General features: G+C 30.3%; 1 protein-coding gene across 2 annotated transcripts in view; it reads right to left on the bottom strand.

Annotated features, from left to right (window-relative positions):
• The window catches only part of LOC122509940, a 142900-nt gene that overhangs the window by 38555 nt on the left and 82094 nt on the right, over positions 1-22251 (bottom strand). For both annotated transcript variants that reach the window (XM_043624276.1, XM_043624275.1), the window contains exon 3: positions 3724-3885. In XM_043624276.1, coding sequence (XP_043480211.1) covers positions 3724-3885 — 162 coding nt within the window. The remainder of the gene's footprint in view (positions 1-3723; positions 3886-22251) is intronic.

The following is a 22251-nucleotide window of genomic DNA, read 5'->3' as shown; positions in this document are numbered from 1 at the left end:
TCAAAATTTTTCCTGGATTTTACCCTAATTTGCTCGGGTTTTTGCGCGTATTTAATTTTTCGATTTTCATGATGTGTGCTTGACCACTCCGTTTGTGATCCTACATCCTGTTTTACGGGTTTGACTCTGTTCATTTTTTCAACTAATTCCCCTATCGTCATCAAAGGTTCAAAATTTTCTGATGTTTCAATATTTTCTGAGGATACTGAATTTTTCCGTACCTCCTCTACTCGTTTCCGTGATTCTGATCTACATTCCCTACGTATATGACCTAATGTTCTGCAACCGTAACATCTTTTTTGTGAGTTTAAAAAATTTCTCTAATAATTTATATCCTTTTGATCTGTTCTAGAAGTACTTACATTCCCTGCAGAAGAATGATTTTGTACTTCTACTTGTAGACTATTATCTGTATTATTTTTATCATCAGAAGAATTTTCCATCATGTTCTGACCTCTACTACCGTCTGTAACTTTGTCAGGTGGAAAAGTTATTTTTGGTTGGTCATATGACCAGTTTCTTTGAAAATTATTTCCTGAAAATTTTGATTGGAATCTCGAGTTTCCACCAAATTTTCTAAAATTTTCATTATTTCCCTGGTCTGACATTTGTTCAGATTCATCACTAGACGAGTTTTCTTTTTCATCAGTTGTAATTTTTAAAGATTGACCGCGAATTTTCGATTTATTCCTCTCGATTTCGAATTCTTTTCCTAGGCTTTCTAATTCCTCGAAGGTTTTAAAATCATTTCTTTGGATGTACATTTTATATTCGATCCGCAAATTTTCGTACGCGCGACGTAGTTCCCATTGTAAACCTTTTCGCGGGTGTAATTTTCCGAACAATTTTCTTATTCCAACCAAAAAAGGTTAAATCTTTTCTCCATCTTCTTGATTGTAATATTTTATTTTCGTGTAAATTTCTTCATAAAACTTCTCGTCTAAGAAAGTCTTTTCAAATTCTTCCCGAAAATCTTCTAAAGAAATCCAATTATTTCTAACAGTTCTACACCATTCGAGAGCTTTGTCCGCTAATACTGCGTCAATATTTTCTAGTACGTGATTATTCGATATTTCATAACCTCGCTTGAATCTAAATAGTTCTAAGAATTTAATGGGGTTATCAATTTTATTATTGTGGAATTTAAAAGGCCAATTTGACATGATTTGAAACGGGGTTTGAATCATGACAAAAGGAAAGGGGTTGATTGAATTTCCAAAATGGCGATTATTATCGGCTTGGGCATTTGGATTTTCGATTGGAGTATTTTTTGTGAAATTTTCTTGTATTTTCGAATTTATATTTTTCGCTAAATTTTCTATAACGCTTCTCATTCGGTCCAATTCTAATTTGAGTTGTTCTAATTCTTTGTCTCTTAAAGTAATCTCATTTTTGAATTTATCTGAGTCTGAATATTGTTCCTGTGCGTCGCTGTGAACAGCAATATTCTTATTTCTAAAACAATAATTTTCACGTCCTGAAAAATTTTGTATTGGTCGCGAATTTTCTTTGCAAAAAATATTCTCTGATTTTTTGGGCTGAAAATTGCGAAATTTGTCGTGTTTACTTTTCCGTTTACTATTTTGTTGTGTGTTACACACGACCTCGACCACGAAAACAAAACAAATCGTCTTCTATCAACGACAAAATTTTCTCTTAAAATAATCGATAAATTCACTTTTTTTGTAATTTACTATTTTATTTTTCGCTATATTCACTAATTTTCGCTAATTTTCACGAATTTAGTCCCGATTTCTATGAATTTTCCACGATTAATTTTTTGCCGGTGTTTTCGCGCACTGATTTTACACAATAATTTTCGTCATTGTCGTCCGTTCGTCACATAAAAATTTGTCACAATTGTCAGAAATTATATACAAATAGCACAAAATAAAATCAATAATTTTCAAGCACAAATAAAATATTTTTCATTAAATATGGGAAAAAGGAAGAGAGAAAAGGTTTGGTTTTGAGGTTAGGCGACCATAAGGTGACAGGTGGAATTTTCTTTCTGAGAATTTTCAACAAAACAAAAATGATGAAAAATGAATTATTTTGGGAATTTTCTTGGGGAGTTTTCAACAAACGAAGATGATGAAAAAAATTATTTTTAGAGAATTTTCTTTAAAGAAAGGAAATGTGAAAGGTGGATTTTTGCGTTGGGCGCCAATTTATAACTGGAGGCTAGATCTCCATTTATAATTAAGGGAAAAGGGGAGGAAGGAGAGTAAATGGGAGACACAAGTATTTAAAATATCAAGTATTTATTGTAACTTACGGGTCTGTTACACCTGAGAATCTGGTCCCACAAGATAACGACGAACTTGTCACAAAACGGGTAATCAAGGAGATGTTGATACAAGAGGGTCGAAACAACAAGTGTCGCGTCTGCTTACAAATCCGGCGATTGACACCCTCGAGGCCCTTCGGCCGTTTCCGGGTTCAATCGCCTGATTCGCAGCAGACGCGGGAGAATTCGTAACGCCACGTTACAACTGATTGATTTAATGTGTAAAAATGCTAATAACGAACAGGAAATATAAAATTTTGTTAAAATAAAATTTTGTTATGTAAATAAATGAAATGTGACAAACTGTTGGTCTATTACACGGAGAGAAAAATCAAGCGTTTGTAGTAAGACATGGTCTATACTTAAAAAGCACGGCGCTGTTTATACTCGATTTGTAGAAATCTATGCTAAAAGAGTAGAGACCTAGACTCTTTTAGCATAGATTTCTACAAATCGAGTATAAACAGCGCCGTGCTTTTTAAGTATGGACCATATCCATACTACAAACGCTTGATTTTTCTCTCCGTGTACCATATGATTTAGGGTATTTTCTAGATAAGCGCTGTGACTTATACTCACAGCGCCCCTAGCGCGAACGTCGAAAGCTTCCTAAATCATGTGGTAATAGATCAACAGTACACACTCAAGTCGAGTCAATGAACGTGAAATCGAAAGATTCAAGAGGATGGTATTGACGCCCCAGTAGCACGTAATATTACAGCAATATTGAGAACACTGCCTTAACATTATCAATATTGCCTCAATGTTGCTGGAATGTTCCTAACATTACGTGCTACTATGGGGCGGTGAAAAAGCAGGATTGGCAGAATGCCCCCAATACGGTTTTGACGTGAAAACGTATTAGCAGAAACTCACCGCCTATTGGCGGTGAGTTTCTGCTAATTTCTGCTAATTCGCTCTCTTCCAAAACTTTTTTTTTACTGGGTCCGTTTGAATGTTTTAATTCCGTCTGTTCTGACTGGAGATATCATGTCAACCAGATTTTCGAGATTTTTTTTTACAGTCGCCATTTCTTCGCTATTAACAACAAAAAATATAGAGGATAAGTAGAAGAAATAAAAATAAAGAACTTGACCTAATTGAGGTGACATCCCAGGAATACAACGGATATTGTTTTATTATAGTACATCTGGATCACCTAACAGTAGTCTGTCATGTAAAAATAAATAAATTACTTTTTTTTAATAATTTCTGGTAGTAAATAACATGGTAAACATCATTGTTCAAGCATAAGTGGGTATTAGCAATAATGTCTGGGCACTGTTAAAGATTTTTGAACACAAGTAAATTCTTTAGAGCATTGTCGGCAATGTCCTGTGATTTTTGGCAATGTCGATAATGCCTGATTCTGGACATTAAATGCACAATCAGTTTAAATCAATCAATATATTTTTAAAAAGATTCATATTAACCTTTCTGACTAATTTTTCGACAAACTGCTGGTTCAAGATGCTTGAGGTGTTCTAAACGAGGTTGAAAACTGCAGTTTACTGTTCCTAAGCTATAAGAATCAAATGGATCACCGCACCGTGGATCATATGCGCTGTTGCACTGATAGCATGTTAAGGCGTCACCTGAAAATGAAAAAGAAATCATATTTTAACATATTTTAACCAATTTAAATCAAGCTATCAAGCAAAAACTACTAGCTTATTTTCGTAATTTTTGAAATGAAAGTACACAAAGGGGATCAACATTCAATTGAAAATCACTGATGTTTAAGTCCTCATTACATTAAAAATAATTTAAATAAAAGATGTTTTGATTCTTCTGTTTGGCCTAATGGCTTCATTATATATTTATATTTACAATAAGATGACGCGTTTCGACATGGAATACCACATCCTCATCAGATCTACAATGATAATTCACTACAATATAACATATATACAGACAGCATGTTGGAGAACATTTACGAAGTATAAGATTTCTTTGTTTATATAATATAATTGCTTGAATAAATTTTTTCTTTAAAAAATGTTTATATAATAAAGACATTATCCATGCTACGTTAAAATTTTAAGGTTAAGAGTCAAAATATTGAATTAAAAATAATTAATTAAAACTGATTGTAAATTTTCGCAATTAAACAGAAATTTTTAATCATATTAAAAATAACACAAACAATCTTGAATTGATTCGCTTCTTCGGTACCTTTCTTCGGAGCGCGTCACATATTTTAAATTTGAGAAAAATTTAACATGATTTTGCTTAATTATAAAAAATTATAAAAAAATTAACATTAATATATAAAATTAGGAGTTTTATTTTTAGTCTTACAAAAAATTTGTATTCCTATTTTTGGAAATATTTTATATTGTTATTAAATGGCTGAAAACATTATTGTTAAATACGAAATTATATTAAAAAGAAGTATAAAATTAATCATCGCTTAGTAAAAGTAATTTGCTCTTCTCAATCATGATTTATTTAATAAGTAGTGGATTCTTTCTTTAGTAATTTTATTAACAGGTCAATAATTTCGAGTAGACGGTACTTCTATTTAAAATGTAGGAAGAAAGTTAAACAGGTGTCACAGATAATGTGAAAAAGAACGCTATTGAAATAAGAGTATGCTTGAATTGCAGTTTATTCAACTCTTAGCTTTCTAAAGAAACAAGAACAAAAATTGGACGTAATTATATTTGAGGGGCTGATAATAAAAATGGTTTATTATTGCTGCAAAGACAGCAAAAACTGGTTAAACTAATTGTGTAATTTATTGATAAATTAATTATATTAATGATTAAAAAATATTAACAATAGTTAAAAAACCTATTTTATTGTAGTTAATATTTTGTAATCATTAGTATAATAAGCTTATCGATAAATTCAGCAATCATTTTAACTCATTTTTAGTCCCAAATCACTTATCCTAATTTTGCTCCCCTTTTGTTATTATAAACCACTTTTACTATCTATCATCACGGAGCAAAATGAAGTTTGAAAAACTGGGAGTCAATATTGAAAAAACAGGACTCAGTCCAGTAAAAGTATGTACATTAATTCAATTCCATCAAGCATCTTAGGGTATTGCGTATAGTGTATAGAGGGCCTTAGTTCCAAATGTCACTGTAAAGAGCATTGAAACACAGGCGAAGATTATAAGGCGCGCTGCAGTGTGCATAGTAGAGAAACTGGACTCAGTCCCCTACTTCGAAATTTTCACAATGAGGGAACGCAGGCGCGGAACCTGTCAAAATAAATGGCCGACGCGACGCGAAACGAGTGTTTCCTTTTATTCACTTCGTCAATTTTATATAAAAAATTTTTATATAAATTTTTATATAAAAAGAAACAATAACCAATCATTAAAAAAAAATGTTAAATGCACTCTTTATATATTCATATTCATTAATTCGCAAGTTTTATTCTTCCCACATTTTCATACTTACAATTAACAACTAACTGCATCGGAAAATCTTACAATCATACGGGATTGAACACCTACCTAACCATACAACTAAATATACGCATAATTATAAATCGCACGCTTTTACATTAAGCCTCTCGGCTACGCAATCGATGGGGGAAATTTCCTATTTAAGAAACATCCCTTACCAATGAAATAAATTAGATCATGCGTGGATTTTACTTTGTAATTAATGTAAGTATGCATGTCAACAATCCTTATATGAAATCAGTAGATATGCAAATTAGGTAAAGAGAGACATTCTGATGTTATTTTCCTTCAAAAGAGGAGGAAAGCAATACCGTTACCTGAAGAGAGATAGTTTTATAATGTTTTCAATAAATGAAAGAGAGATAAGTATGCGTTAACTTTTCTGCGTTATAAACAGAGAGCGATTTATGTTTAGTTACTAGAAAGAGGGAGACAGAAAGAAATTTTCACTAAATGATATATTGAATATTATATATATATATATATATATATATATATATTATAGAAAGAGAAACGAGAGGCCCGCTCGAGTACCTGGCCTATTGTTCAAAGGGTTTCTTTCAACCAGTGGGCAGTCTATTGAGTGACCAGTGAGTAGAGAGAGAGTATGAATTAGTGGTAACTCAAGTGCAAAATGCCAAGACTGCAAAAAGGGCCCATCATTGGCCCAGTAATGTCTGCCGAGAATTGGCAGTAATTACTGGGCCATTACTGGTGTTCAAAACTTCCCATTGCTGGGCCAATGATGGCGTCGATGGTCAGATTTTTAAATTTTCTAAGACTGGGCCGGCTCTCAGCCCAATAATGGTACATTCACGGCAAAGTTGATCAATCTTTAATAACAAAAGACAATTGCCAGTGATGTGACGTAGATCGGCCCATTAATGGAACATGAGTGGCACTTTAATGGCAAAAATTTTTTATCTTTGATGGCAAATTACAATTGCCAGTATTGAGGCGGCGCTTGGCCCAATACTGGCAATTGTAATTTGCCATCAAAGATACAAAATTTTTGCCATTAAAGTGCCACTCATGTTCCATTAATGGGCTGATCTACGTTACATCACTGGCAATTGTAAAACCTTATTCTTCAATGTTTAAAGAATATTAAACAATTTTTTTATGTAAATTGAATGATAAGTTTATAAAGAGTACAGTTTTGAAAAGTAACATTCTTTCAAGTTCAGTAGTGGATACAGAACAGAAATTTTCCATTCATTTTCTATGTTTCGTCGTTTAAAGATAAGTTAATGAATATTGAGTTTTTTTATTAAGCAATCAGTAAACTGTAAGTTATTTCCACATAATAAATTAATACATTTTTTTACAATTTTTATAGATAGAGCAAACAAATATTTTTAGTACAAAAGACATTGAAATTAGTTATTTAAACAATATAAAATTTTCTTTTTGTACAGTTCTTATATATTTTTTCTATGATACAAAATTGTCTACAGATATTTATAATGAAAATTCATTAACATTCTGTAATTTAAAATTGTAATAATTAGAATTAGATGTTAAATAACACTAAAATAAAAATTGGAAATAGATATTGAATACAAATAAATTAAAAATAAAGAAAAATGAAAAAATTGTAAATAAACAAATAAGAGAAAACTGGAAATGAATATTTTTAATTAAATTGTATTAAGAAAAACTTCATCTTTCTTTCTTTCTTTTGAATAAAAAGGAAGTTAATTGAATATATGATGTTTTGGTTCTTTGGATTTAGACAATTTAGTTTAAATGTTAGATGTCAGCGAGAGAAAGCTTATAAATAAATTATATTTAGATTTCTTTCCCAATGTAAATCTTGGAAGTGTAAGTGAAGAACAAGGGGAAAGGTTCCATCAGGATATAAAAGAAATGAAAAAATGGTATCAGGGAACACGGTGCGCCTTAACTAAAATTAAATAAAAAGGTCTTACACCTAGAAAATTAGTAGATATTCTGAATTTACAATGTTCATAGATGAGAAAAATCAAAAAACTAAAATAATCTGTGGAGAGATTTTGAAATAAATCCACTTTAAACATTTTTGCGCACGAAGTACGATATTTTGGAAAATATGGCATTGTTTATTTATATGAATAGGAAGGAAAAAATGATATAATAATCATTTTTAAGTGGTAATTCTATTAAACTTTTATTATTTTAACATTTTAGTACTAATAAAATATAAACATGTAACATAATTTAATTATAATTACATCAATTTAAACATGTGAAGCATTTTATCTACAAACAGCGCTCAAAAGGTGTTTAGGATAATCCGGGTGATTTTTTTATCTATGGGAAGAATAACTAAATTTTCTATTTTTTAAATAATGTTTATTTTTTATCGCAAAATTAATCATTTTCAAATAATTAATTTCTATAAACCCTTGTTCGGTTGTATTTCAACTTATACTTATAATATACTTCAACTTATAGTATTTTTATTTATTTAAATATTTATTTATATCAAATATGCAATTATTTTAATTTACTTCCTAAATCTGAATTAATAGTTTACTACTAATGAAATAGTGCGAATTCGTTTACCAACTGAATTAGTAACTCTTTTTACTAATTTTTAGTAATTTTTTACCAATTTCTAGTGGAAAATTACTAATTTAATTAGTAGAACGTATTTTTTACTATTTAAAATTAGTAAATTTTCTACTAATAATTAATAAAAAACTACTAAAAAATAGTAAAAACAGTTACTAATTCAATTGGTAAATGAATTCGCACTATTTCACTAGTAGAAAACTACTAATTCAGATTTAGAGAGTAAATTAAAATAATTAATTATGAAAAATAATTGCATATTTGATATATATAAATAAAAACAAGTAAGTTGAATTACAACCGAACTAGGGTTTATAGAAATTAATTATTTGAAAATGTTTAATTTTGACATAAAAAATAAACATTATTTAAAAAATAGAAAATATAGTTATTTTTCTCCCATATAAAAAATCTTCATATGGAGTCCGTACATTTTGATTTCCTAAAGTCTTCCTGGGAAATGAACAAGGTTGCTGCGAATCACCCAGATTATCCTAAACACCTTTTGAGCGCTGTTTGTAGATAAAATGCTTCACATGTTTAAATTGATGTAATTATAATTAAATTATGTTACATGTTTATATTTTATTAGTACTAAAATGTTAAAATAATAAAAGTTTAATAGAATTACCACTTAAAAATGATTATTATATCATTTTTTCCTTCCTATTCATATAAATAAACAATGCAATATTTTCCAAAATATCGTACTTCGTGCGCAAAAATGTTTAAAGTGGATTTATTTCAAAATCTCTCCACAGATTATTTTAGTTTTTTAATTTTTCTTATCTATGAACATTGTAAATTCAGAATATCTACTAATTTTCTAGGTGTAAGACCTTTTTATTTAATTTTAGTTAAGGCGCACCGTGGGAAGATGGAATACGAATATGCTAGCTGATTACTGTTGGTCCTTAAAACGCGACTTTCAGTCACAAGCTTAAAAAATGAAAATCTAAAAAACCAAGCTTCTTTGAAACTAAATGATTTCTGCATTAGCTCACTTTCGTTTCGTTGTTTTTGCAAATTTTCTTAAGACGTATCATTTTTTTTTTAATAAAACAAAAAAGTACTTTTAGAAATACAAAAAAAATATAAAACAACAAAAATACTTAAAAAATTACAACAAATGGAGTGTAATTTAGATCGCCTCCCCGTAGTGTACTCTGGTAAGGGACCATCCATAAACCACGTAGCCTGCTTTGGGGGGGGAGGGGGTCCGGTAATGTGCTACGTTGGACCACATGGGGGGAGGGAGGGTTTTGAGTCTGAGCAACGTAGCTTTGTATTTTTATTTGACATACATTTTTTTGAAATTACACGGGCAGCTCGAAAGTCAATTCGAGAGATATATGTGGACGTTCACATGAAAAAGGCCCATTTTGGAACGATTGGAGTTATCTATATGGGCGTATTCCTGGAAAAATTTGAAAAATTTTGAGTGGTCTTAGAACTTTTTTGGTTAAAAATTCGCTGAGTTACGGAATTTCAAAGTTTAGAATTCCAAAAACCTCATTTCGATAAAAACGGTTACCTTGAAGATAAAAAACCAACAGGTTTTAAATTTTTAAAACCACCCCCCCCCCCTCTTAATTTTGAAAATACGAAAAACTTTTTTTTTCTAAAAAGGACAGTTTTTCTATTAAAGAACCATTTTTTTACAAGATCAATGATTAGGTACAATTTTATTGTGTCATTTGAAGAAAAAGAATGGATATTAAACTTATTTAAAAATTTTTGACAGTTTCTATTATGAAAAAATTAACATAATATCCAAAATTTCATTTCGACAATTACGAAAAAAAGACTCTAACATCAATATCTCTGGTTCTTCTGGGAATTTATTCAGATAAGAATTGTTTACAGTCCAGGACACTTTAAAGTTAAAGATGAAAAATCAAGAGGTTTTAAATTTTTCCACACCTCCATTTTTAAAATACGGATTACTTTTGCAAATGACCGCCAAAATGGGCCCTTTTCATTTTTCTAAAGAACCAATGAAATCAAACAGTAAAATTATCCATAAATTAATGAAAACCGCATGATTCGACTTGTCAAAACATGTAGATTGATAATAAAAAATTTTTAGAAATTAAGATTTTGCTCCAAAATTACTAAATTGCGATTATCTCGAAAACTAGAACCGATAATATAGGCCCTTTTTATGTGGACGTCCACATATATTGATAAAAATATATATACAGTCAGGCGGTCGGAAAAATGCAGTTTTTCAGGATTTTTTTTTAAAAAGGAATATTAACTTATTAAAGCGAAAGTTTTCCTATAATGTTTTACATCTTTTAAAGTTTAAAAAAATATATTTCATTTGTAAAAATATTATTTTTTTTGGCCTCTGTAGATTATCTCCCAAAGATCCACGAAAAAAAAGTGCCCCGCGGTGAACAGGATAACAATTGATAGAATCATCTGAGATCAAAAAGTGAAATAGATTCTGTTAGTGCATGAGAAAAATGTAGTCCTTGATCGTTTTAATTAAAAAAATATCAATTTTTGACAAAATGGCAGCCAAAGAAAAAAAAAGTTCATTTTTATGAAGAAAAAAATCGTCTTCAAATGTTGATTAAAATTATAATTTTAATTTTATTTAAAAAACCAACGATCTAGGACAGCAAAAAGTAGTTGTTGAGCTTATGTGAAAATTAGAGCTAAATCGGTTGAGCGGTTTTTGAGAAATCGTGTTCACCGACTTGAAAAACATAGTTTTGAGAAAAGCGAGTTTAAAGACGCTGCACCTGCTCTACACCCCATGGCGCGCCTTTCTAGTTTTGTCTGCAACTTCGAAAATATTTCTCGAATCTTAATAAAAAATTTTTTCACAACAGACAAATATATATACCTTAAGAAAATGCAAAAAAATCGATTTTTGGAAAATCGTGACTGTATATAACCCCTTGAAGACGCTGCACCTACTCTACACCCCGCGGCGCGCGTTTCTAGTTTTGTCTGCAACTTCGAAAATATTTCTCGAATCTTAATAAAATTTTTTTTCACAACAGGCAAATATATATACTTTAAGAAAATGCAAAAAAAAAATAATCGATTTTTTAAAAATCGTGACTGTATATAACCCCTTAATCCGCAAAATGTCCGGAGCAATCCAAACTCTGTAAGCAAGAAATCCGGTATTAGTCTGCAACAATTTGAAATTAAGTATGGCAAAATCCTTTTCCGAAAGAAGTACGAAACAATCCGAAATCTGTATGCTAAGAATCCGAAAATTGTCTGCAACAATCCGGATTTAATCCAACTAAAAGGTATAATCCGAAACAAATACGAAATAATCCGAAATCTGTACACAAAGAATCCGATATTAGTCCGATTCAATTCGGAATTAGTGAGGTAAAATCATATTCAGAAACAAATACGAAACAATCTGAAATATGTATGCTAAGAATCCGGTAATAGACGGCAACCTGAATCATATTATATCTCTGGTAAAAATTTCGGAGTAATCCGGGTATATTAGTGTGGATTAGTCGGATAATTGTACGAAAATGATCCGCGCTAATCTAACATCAATCCGACTGAAATTGTCCAAGGCTTGAATATTGGCTGCCAATGCTTGGCAAAGTCGTGATCATCCCAAGACTAACAATAATAGTCAAATATTGGTTGCCAATGTTTGACCAAGAAAATTATTATTAATTAGTTTTCGAAATTATGGAAATTTTTTTAATCACAGTCTTTGGTTTAAGCTGTTACGTGGTACGTTGATATTTTATATTGAAAACTATTTTCTATGATTTAAAGTTTTTACCATCTGCTTACTTCTAGATATATTATTTTTTAATATCCAAAATGTTAAATTTAAATATTACAGATAGCTAATGAGCATGTACGTAACTACGTACTAATGAGCATGTGCTTGACTCCGTTTAACATGTCGGATACTTATAAGTATCCGATCTATAGCTGAAATATCTTATTAAGAAGGAGTTTACACCGTAAGCCTTAAATATAAGCCTCCGCGAGCATAAACGGATATGCCTCCATGAGGATATACTTGCGTCTGCGCAAAGTGTTTGCCTGCAGCTGTGTTGTGAAAGAGTTTGCCTTGACCACGTGTTCGCGCAGGCGCAAATATATGCTCCTGGAGGTATATCCGTTTATGCGCGCGGAGGCTTATATTTAAGGCTTACGGTATAAACTCCTTCTAAGTAACACATACTATATTTTATTTTATTTATTAATTTGATTAAAGTTCCTAGGGCTAACAAGCCCTTCAAGGAACAGTACATAGTTGTACATTATGGTATGTATATACACAGTAAAAACAAAGTCTTAAATTTAATGGTGGCTAGTTTTAATTTTTGACTTATCTTAAGCTATCAACTTTATTTAATCATAAAAACTAACTGAAAATTAAAGTTAGTTGTACTCTTACTTAAATAAAACTCAGTTTGTAATTTATTTGTAATACATCGGACTTAATTTCAGATCCAATGGTATTAATAAAAAGTTGGATGAAATTAACTTCTAATAAGGTACGCTAACAGCTGACTGTAAGTCTGGCGAGGCTGAAAAAGTTGATTGTGACGTCACAAGGGACGCAATTTGCAAACGTGAAAAGTCTGAATAGCGCGTCGCGTCGCCGGTTTACTTTTGACTCGTGTTTTATTAATAATATATAAGTCCATAAATTATATTTATAATTGGTGAATCTTAGACAGAAAGTTTAGTTTTATTAGTATGTTAATATTTTAATTCGATTATAAACAAGTTTATAAACAGTTTATAATCTTAATTTCACCTAATGTATATGTGCATTAGCATTTAATTCTTTATCTTAAAGAGAGAAATTTCCACTGATAGTTTTAATAATTGTTGTTTGTTATAAGAAATTAAATGTGACATATGTTTATTTTAATAAAATTCAAGAATATGAACATACTCTGTAAAAACAAAGTCTTTCTTTAAGGCGGTGTCAAAGTCGATTGGATTTTTGCATTGAGCTTCAATGGAAAAATCGCATCGACTTTGACACCGCCTTTAAGCTCGAAATTTGTCTTTTTTCAAGGTGTAAACGGAAGACTCCCCAATTGATACAAGTAATTTAACTATTTAAAGTAATTTAACTGTAAGCTTGTAAGAAGGCTGAAATTTAGCTAGATGGTTTGGCTAAATTTTAGCCTTCTTACTAGCTTACAGTTGAATTTCAGTTCATTTAACACCTCACTTGTATCAATTGGGGAGTATTCTTTTTAAACTTATTCTAATTATTACTGACATTCAGCCAATATGGTCTATTTCCGTTTACACACTGAGAGAAATTTCTGGTTCATACAACCAGATTCTCGTGGTGAAAAACGTCTTTGACTACGATTGAAGTTGTTCGAACATGACTAAACATAGTTGCGTTGACGATAGAACCTGGTTAGTATAAATTTAATTGCTGGTTATAGTAACCAGGATCCTGGTTGACACTGAAATTATGGATGTGATTATAAAGCTATAATAGGCAACAATGTATATTATCTATAATTAAGAGGTTAAAATTATATATTTTTTCATCTTATTTTAGAATTCATTTTCATAATACAGTCGAACCTGAATAAGCGGAACCTGAACCCAATGTGCACGTACTGGAACAATTCTGGAACCGTTCTAGAACTGTTCTTTATTTCCATTAATTGTTCTAGAACAGTTCTAGAACGTGCACACTGGGAAGGGACCAAAGTTCTTGTTCCACTTATAGAGCACGGAAAAACCTTTGAGAAGTCTGTCTTCCCACTGTCACAAAATTTCGCTTCTCACTGCATGGAAAGTTTGATCGCTCGCCACTGGGTGCGTAGCATTACCGTTTTCGATAGACAAACTTCCCAAAAAGTTTAGAAAATTACAACTGGGTACGTTGGTCACCCAGTTTGGGAGTGCAGACGAACAAGTTTAGTGGTGGCGCTGACGCATAAGTTTCGGGTGAGCAGACTGCTTAAAGGTTTTTCCGTGAGGTATTCCACTTATCCAGGTCATTTAAGGTCAAGTTACTTATGCAGGGACCGCAAAGAAAGTTCTACTTAAAGAGGATTCCCACTTATCGAGGGATCACTTATCCAGGTTCGACTGTATTTATAAATAATGTAGTCCATCCTTCGTTGTCAAAAAAATAATTTTAAAAGTCAAAAATATATAGGTTATATGAAATCATTCATCACATTAATCTAATTAATTGTCAAAAATACTGTCACTGAAATAAGTAAAACGACTTGCATCAACAACATATACATTCACTTTTATTTTACACAGTTTTGTTAATAAGAGTATAGATGAAAAAACATAAAGTATGTACTTTAAAATAAAAACTTGACGAGAGCATTCTACGTTGTGTTAAAAGTCAAACTATAGCAGAAAGTATAAAGACGTACTGCGCTTGCTCCCGACTAATGAAATCTAACATAACTGCCTGGTTACTACAACCAGGCGTTTGTAGTTAAAGACAAATTTCACCATGAATCTTGGTTGTCACAACCAGGATTGTTTTTTTTTTAAATTTTAGTTAATATAACTAAATTTCTGGTTACTGTAACCAGAAAACATGTTACAGAGACAATTTTAAGTTGGTCCAGTAACTGAATTTCATTAACCACCTTTTTCTGGTTGTATTAACCTGGATCCATTTCTCTCAGTGCACCTTGAAAAAAGACAAATTTCTGGCTTAAAGGAAGACTTTGTTTTTACAGTGTATCTTAATAAAAAGACGATAATAACAAATATATATGAGGCATTTCATTTCAAATCATTCCACCGACAAAAAACAATCGCAAGAAGAGCAATTTTCTAATAAATTTTATTATATAAAAATTTAATTATTTGTAACATATTATACACTGAATCAAAAGAGAATTTCATGAACTTTCTAGTACTATTCTACTATTTTTATTTTTTAAAATTTCTCTTAATTTCGTAGAGAAATTCCTGTTTAAAAGTTTAAACTCTTAATATCTCAAAACACCCCCCCCCCGTCGATTTTTATTAAAATTATTTGAAAGTAAAGCTTAACTTTTCTAGTTTCTATTCCCGTATAATATATTATGGACATTTAATTTTACGAAGCTTAGAGCAATATACTTTACTATGTAGGATAAGTTTATTTGTAACTCCCAGATTTTTAGGTGATAATAAACATAAGGACAATAAAGGCCCACTTCTCGTGCTACTTAAGGATCAATTGAGATGAAGCCCTAGCTCAAAGGGTTTTAATTGTTCTCACAATTTGTTCACTTGCTGCTATCTTATTAACAACTTGTTCACATGAGTACCATTCCTGGGTTAATTATGGGAATGAAAAGCGTTGAAGGTCTTCTTAAAGGACTTAATTTTTCTTAAAGCTTAATCATATTCCCGGTGAAGCTCGATATAATTCAACACTAAAACTTTTTTTTACAGATATTTATTCACTAATGAATTTAGAAGATTTTAAGCCTATGAAAAAAATCCGTGAAGTTTTTAAAAATAACTCAATTTTTCTATATTTTTGGAGGTTAATTTAATTATTTAAGATATTTAAAAAATTGTTTTCCAGTTCTCTTCTTTGAGGTCTAGTGAACAATTTTATTTTTACTTTTCAAAATAAATGCGGAAAAATAGCTTTCAGATGTAAAGCGTTTTAATGACAGAAAGTCCATGGGGTCTAGCGAAAGGCCAACTTGGCCTTCCAGAAGCATCTATTTCAGGAAGTTATAAAATAAATATCGATTTAGTTAAAACAAAGTTAAATACATGGTTGAAAATGTAATTAAAAAAGCTTTCCAACGCACTAAAGATCAAGGCTCTAAACTTAAATTTCGCACAGAGGGTCAGAATCGTGAAAACATACCTAAAGCATCAAAATATTCTTTCATTTATATAAAACTTAGTAGAGATGCAAAATTCTCGGTAATTTAAAATCCGGTCATATTCTCGAGAATATGACCGAGAATATTCTCCTTCCGGAGAATTTAAGAGAATTTTCTCTACATTTAAATGCTTGCGCGCACTTATCTGTTTTAAAATACAAACAAATTTGATAAATTAAAATTGATAATAATTAATGAAATAATTAACATTACATAATATTAATAAATAAAATAAATCATTCCGTAACAATATAATTTCGTTAGAATAAATAAATAACTAAATATTTTTGTAAATAAAAAACCTATGTTTCCGTACCACTGAAAAACAATAATTTCAATAATATTGTATAAAATAAAAGTTAAATTGGTATAAAATACTTGAAGTAATTTGAATGAAATAAATCATGTTTTTAAGATGATTGATAAACTTACATTTTTAGGTTATGTCTTGATCATATTTTCGTATTAGTTTAATATATTTTAAAAGTAATTATTATTAATTAATACTAATAATTATAATACTAATCTTATAAAAATAGCAGACAAAAGTGCGGTACACCACCCTACTGGAAGTAAAAATATAGAAAGAGATAGAATTTTGGGGATAGAATAAGAATGAATTAGTTTAGTATTATAGATTGATAAAAACAATTATTAATAAGAAATATTAAATGAAAAATGTTTTTAAAGTTCACCTGGCAAATAACCTAATTTTGCAAATTTCATTCGCTAAATGTGAGAAAGAGAAATCATTAAGGCGTACTTGCGTTTGCGAAGGCAAAAAATAGGCCCCACTTTAATGTTTTTTTTTCACAGAAACTTTATTTAAAATATTAAAAACGATTTTTGCACCTGAAAGTACATTATAAAAACTACAAAAAGAAAAAATTGTTTCGTTTTTAACCGTTATTTACGATTCGTACCCACATAGCACAGTTTTTTCCGGGAAGTTTCCCACGTTAAGTTCGGAAATTTGACGTGTTAAGTTCCTGGAAACTTCCTGGAAACTTGATATGTCTCAAGATTTAAAGTTTCCACTGTTAACTTCCAGGAAATTATCAATGGAATTTTCCTGGAAAAAGGACTGGAAATTTCCTGAAAAATTTAAGGAAGTTTTTTTGGAAGTTTCTCTAAAATTATTTCTGTTAATTTCACAATTGTTCAGTAAATGTTTTTAGAAAATTTCCCCTAAAATAGAAACGAAAGTTTCTTGTATAATTTATTCGTTAATTTTACATTAATTATTATTTAAAATATATTTACTTATACAAAATGGGGTTTTTTCATAAAAATAAAATTTAAAAATTATTTAATGAACTTATTTATACTTCTCCCGCAGTTGTTTCTACTATTTTTGTTTTTGGAAACCTTATATTAAAGAAGACAAACTTGAAAATAAATTCGGGGGAACGGGGGATCGAATGCGGGTTTCGACGGACGCAACGCAACTACCTAACCAACTACGCTAAACTAACATGTGTGTAGAGGAAAAAAAAATCTTTCTCTTAAGATACAACTAATCTTAATGGTTGGTAAATATGAATGGCGGGATAATTTAAAAATTTTATTCTCACAATTCAAATATTTCTTATACAGTACGAAAACCTACCACGTCAGTCATGTCCCATGAGTGGGAGTGAGACAGACTTATGCGATTCCTATACTTTCCTATGACTGACGGATAACTTTTCTTACTGTATATAATTGTTAGAATTTCATTTTTATGGAGATTAATAATTTTAAATAGTGCTTATTACTGATTATTTTATACATACACTAAAAAAAATGTAATTGAACCAAGTAAATGCATTTACTTGACACAATTTACTTGAATCAATCCCATATTTATTTGAAGAGAGAAATTTATTTTCTTGTGCCAAGTAATTATGAGCATTGGGTAGAGTTCTTGAATTAATAATTCAGTATTTGGTGGAAGTAAATATGTTATTACTACAACCAAATATTTTACTTAACCGAAGTACCAAAAAGGATTGAATCAAGAATATTATGTTCTTAAGCGAAATAGTAAAGTATTGTCTGAAGAATTTGTGTTTCTTAAATCAAATCATTTTATTCATTTGCTTTGAGACTTTTTTTTACTTAACACAATGCCGGTGTTCTTGATCCAAGAAAATATTTCTCTTCAAATGGATATGCAACTTAAATAGCAGTTTTTAAAAACTGTCCCTTGAGGCTTGGATGGCGTAGTGGTAACGGTACGGCTTCTGTCGCGTGCAACCCGGGTTCAATTCCTCCGACCGTGGAAAATTTTCTTTTAAGGTATATTTGTTGTACTTGTGATAAGTATTAATTAAATGTAAATATTATGTAAAATAACAATTGTTTAATTATTTAAATAAAAAATATAAATGTTAATTAATTAAATAATAAAAATGTTTGACCAAAGTATTAGAAATGATGGGATGGGGGAAAGGAGGGGGGATTCAAGTAAATAATTTACTTGAATTGAGAAAATATTTTTTTCATTGAAATCTATAATTTTCTCAAATCAAGAAGATATTTTCTCGGTTAGAGAACATATTTTCTTGATTTGATACACAAATGATATTGAATTAATATATTCTGCATTTCTTACATGTTTTTTTTTTTTTTTTTTTGCTTAGGGACTTTTGGGAAATCTGCCTACAGATACCTTGGATTCCGCGCTCCAAGGTTATGTGGGGTTGGTATGATAAAACAAAAGAAAATAAAAAAAAAGAAAAATAAATCTATAAAAAATTAAATTTAATACACTGGCGACCTACTACCAGCCCGATCCACTAAAACCCGCAACCCTTCTTCTGGAGCCCTTTACCCTCCCTCGGAACTGTCGTAAGACTGTAGCCTTCGAGGGTGGCGCTCCAACTCTGTCGCTAGTGCGACTTTCTGCTTTTCTCTGCGGTTATCCTGCGTCCATAGTTAAAAAAAAATTTAAACTATTTCAAAGTATAAGCAGAATTTACAGCACAACAATAAAAAAGCAAATGCTAAAAAGTGTAAAAAGTCAAAAGATAAAATTGCAAACGGATATAAAAAAGAAAAAAAAAAGTAAACACGTATATAATGTTGAGAAGACAAAACTGTACAAAGACGAATAAAAAACACAAAACAAATTAAAAAATGTATAAGGACAAATAAATTACAAAATAAATTAATAAAAAACAAACAAAACAAATTAAAAGCTGTTTAAATTACGCTTTTTGGCGGCCGTCGAGATCCTTCCTCGACATAACCGAGATTATGAAGTTCTCGACTTGCCGCCAATTCTCTTCCGACTGGGTCATCAGCGATACCATGTTCTCCGGTGTAACTTGACTGTTTACACCTTCGAACATGGCCCGCCTCTCCAAGTCCCATTTTCTGCATGAGAAGAGGGTGTGCTCCGCGTTGTCCTCAGGGAACTGGCAATATGCACACACCTCGTCCTCGCGTAATTTAAAGCCACACATCTACGAGTTAAAACACCCGTGACCTGTGAGCGCCTGTGTCATATAATAGGAAACCTGACCGTGTTTCCTATTTATCCAGGTGGCGAGTGCCGGGATAAGGCGATAAGTCCATCGACCTTTTTCCTCACCATCCCATCTTTCTTGCCATCTTTCTATGAGCCTGTTCCTCGCTTCTTTGCGGATCAGGCCCTTGCTTGGTCTTAATTCCTCATCCAAGGAACTGCATTCTTTAGAAAAGAGAAACATTTCTTCCCTTTCCCTCACCAAAAGATTTCTTACATGTTACTTAATTTCTTGATCGAATTCCATATTTTCTTGGATCAAGAACATATACTCTCCTACCAAGTATACTATGCCAAGAAAATCATTTTCTTGAGCCAATCGCATAATTAGATCGACTCTATGCAAACCCGATATTTACTTCAACCAATTCAAATTTTCTTGATTCAATTAAATTTTTTTTCAGTGTATGAGAATAATTAAATAAGTAAAACAAGCAGTTTTAATACGTGAAATTAAGATATATTAAATACAAGTTTTTCTTTACCACACGAAGAGAGAATATAAAGCGCAGTAATTCTTCTCAAAAGACATTTGCTCGAATGGACATTTGCTCGAAAAGACATTTGATCGAATAGACATTTGATGGAAAAGACATTTCATCGAATGGAGATTTGCTCGAAAAGACATTTGATCGAAAAGTCATTTTATCGAATGGACATTTGCTCGAAAAGACATTTGATCGAATAGACATCTATTAAGTAAAGCTAAAGCTCTGGAAACAGATACCTTCCATAGTATTGCAAGCTGTGAATATATGTAGAATAAAGAAGGGAAACTCTTATGCCAAAAAAGATTCGATTGAATGTCTTTTCGAGCAAATGTCCATTCGATCAAATGTCTTTTCGAGCAAATGTCTATTCGATCAAATGACTTTTCGAGCAAATGTCCATTCGATCAAATGTCTTTTCGAGCAAATGTCCATTCGATAATCAAATGACCTTTCGATCAAATGTCTATTCGATCAAATGACTTTTCTGTCAAATGTCTTTTCGAGCAAATGTCTATTCGATCAAATGACTTTTCGATCAAATGTCTATTCGATCAAATATCTTTTCGAGGAAATGTCCATTCGATCCATTTTTTCCCCAATTTGAAATTATTTTTACAAAATTAAAAAGTATTCTCTCTCCGTGGCAGCATTAATTCTTTTCATTGAAATAGTCTGCCTATTGAAATTGAAATCAATATTAAATGCATTTATTTTTAATAAATGCATTTAATATTATTATTATTTTAATAATAATTAATAATTGTAATAATAGAAATTAAAAAAATAATATATCATAATAATATTATTATAATTCACTCGCGCTAACGTTCGTTCGGTTGTATTTAAAGTTACTTGTTTTTATTTATTAATTTGTTTTTATTATATTTTGAGATAAGTAAATATTTACTGGACATAAATATTGTAATTTTAATTAATTACTATTATTAATTATTAACTATAATTATCTTCGCACTTCATTCTTTCATTCATGCCAGAGTTTGACGTTATAGTTGTTGTGTATGCTTTTGATTTTTTTTCCTTCGGAAAATATTGGAAAATATTGTTTGAAAAATCGAAAATATGCAGGTATTTTTTAAGATTTATAATAAAATAATATTTAAAATTAGGAAATTTATACAAAAAGTTATGATTAACAAATAAATTTAGTTTTTATATGCTTTTTTACAACAAATTTCGCTTGACTGATCTTTAAGTAATTCTCATTCTGTAGAAAATTACCTTTAAAATAAGCTCAAGAGCATTAAAAAGTGTTCATAATTTTAGAAATTATTCAAATTTATGAAAAACGTTGAAAATGACGATTTTTTAAGAATATTTTGAAAAAATACTGTCCAAATGACTTCTGTAAGGTCTTATTCTTTTCACAATTTTATCATCTTTCAAAAAATAAAAAGAATAAAATTTAATTTGCATAAAATTTTGTTTTAAAAGTTTTTTCATTCACCTGAAAATGAGTGGTCTTTCAATTTTGACCGGTATATATAGTGTATTTCTAATAATAATTGTGACGAACCGACTTCGTCACATTTATACCTATAGGAAAATGAAAATACTTAAACTTAAACAACACAAAACCACACAAACATTAAATCATTAAAATATTTATATTAATATTAAGAGAAAAGAAATAAGATTCAACATATTAAGAATGTAACACATCTTTCAATAATAACGTGGCTTTACGTCTACACATTTCACATACTTGAAGTCATTGACCTTTTCGGATTGTAGTTCCACAATATCTAAGAACTTGGTGATTAAGTTTAATAAACTAAACTCCCCAGTGAGAAATTGCCAATAGACTTTAATCGGTCCAATATTGGTTGCCGTGCTGGGTGCCGATTGACTCCCAATATTGGACCAATATGGGCTGATGCTTGGGATGTAACGGGTTCGCCAAGCATCGGTTGTTAATATTGGTCCAATATTGGCCGAATATTGGCAACCAAGAGAAAAAATTTTTTTAAATAAATTTTTTTAATTAAATAATAGTAATAAAAAATTAATGTTTATAATTTTTGTTTAATATATTTATTTGTTTAATTATTTTTTTTAATAATTCATGTAAATAATAAATAATTTATTATTTATAAATTATAATTATT

This window comes from Leptopilina heterotoma, unplaced genomic scaffold (genome assembly GCF_015476425.1).
Source record: "Leptopilina heterotoma isolate Lh14 unplaced genomic scaffold, ASM1547642v1 Lhet_65, whole genome shotgun sequence".
Classification (NCBI taxonomy): Eukaryota; Metazoa; Arthropoda; class Insecta; order Hymenoptera; family Figitidae; genus Leptopilina; species Leptopilina heterotoma.
This window is presented reverse-complemented; position numbering and strand designations above follow the sequence as displayed.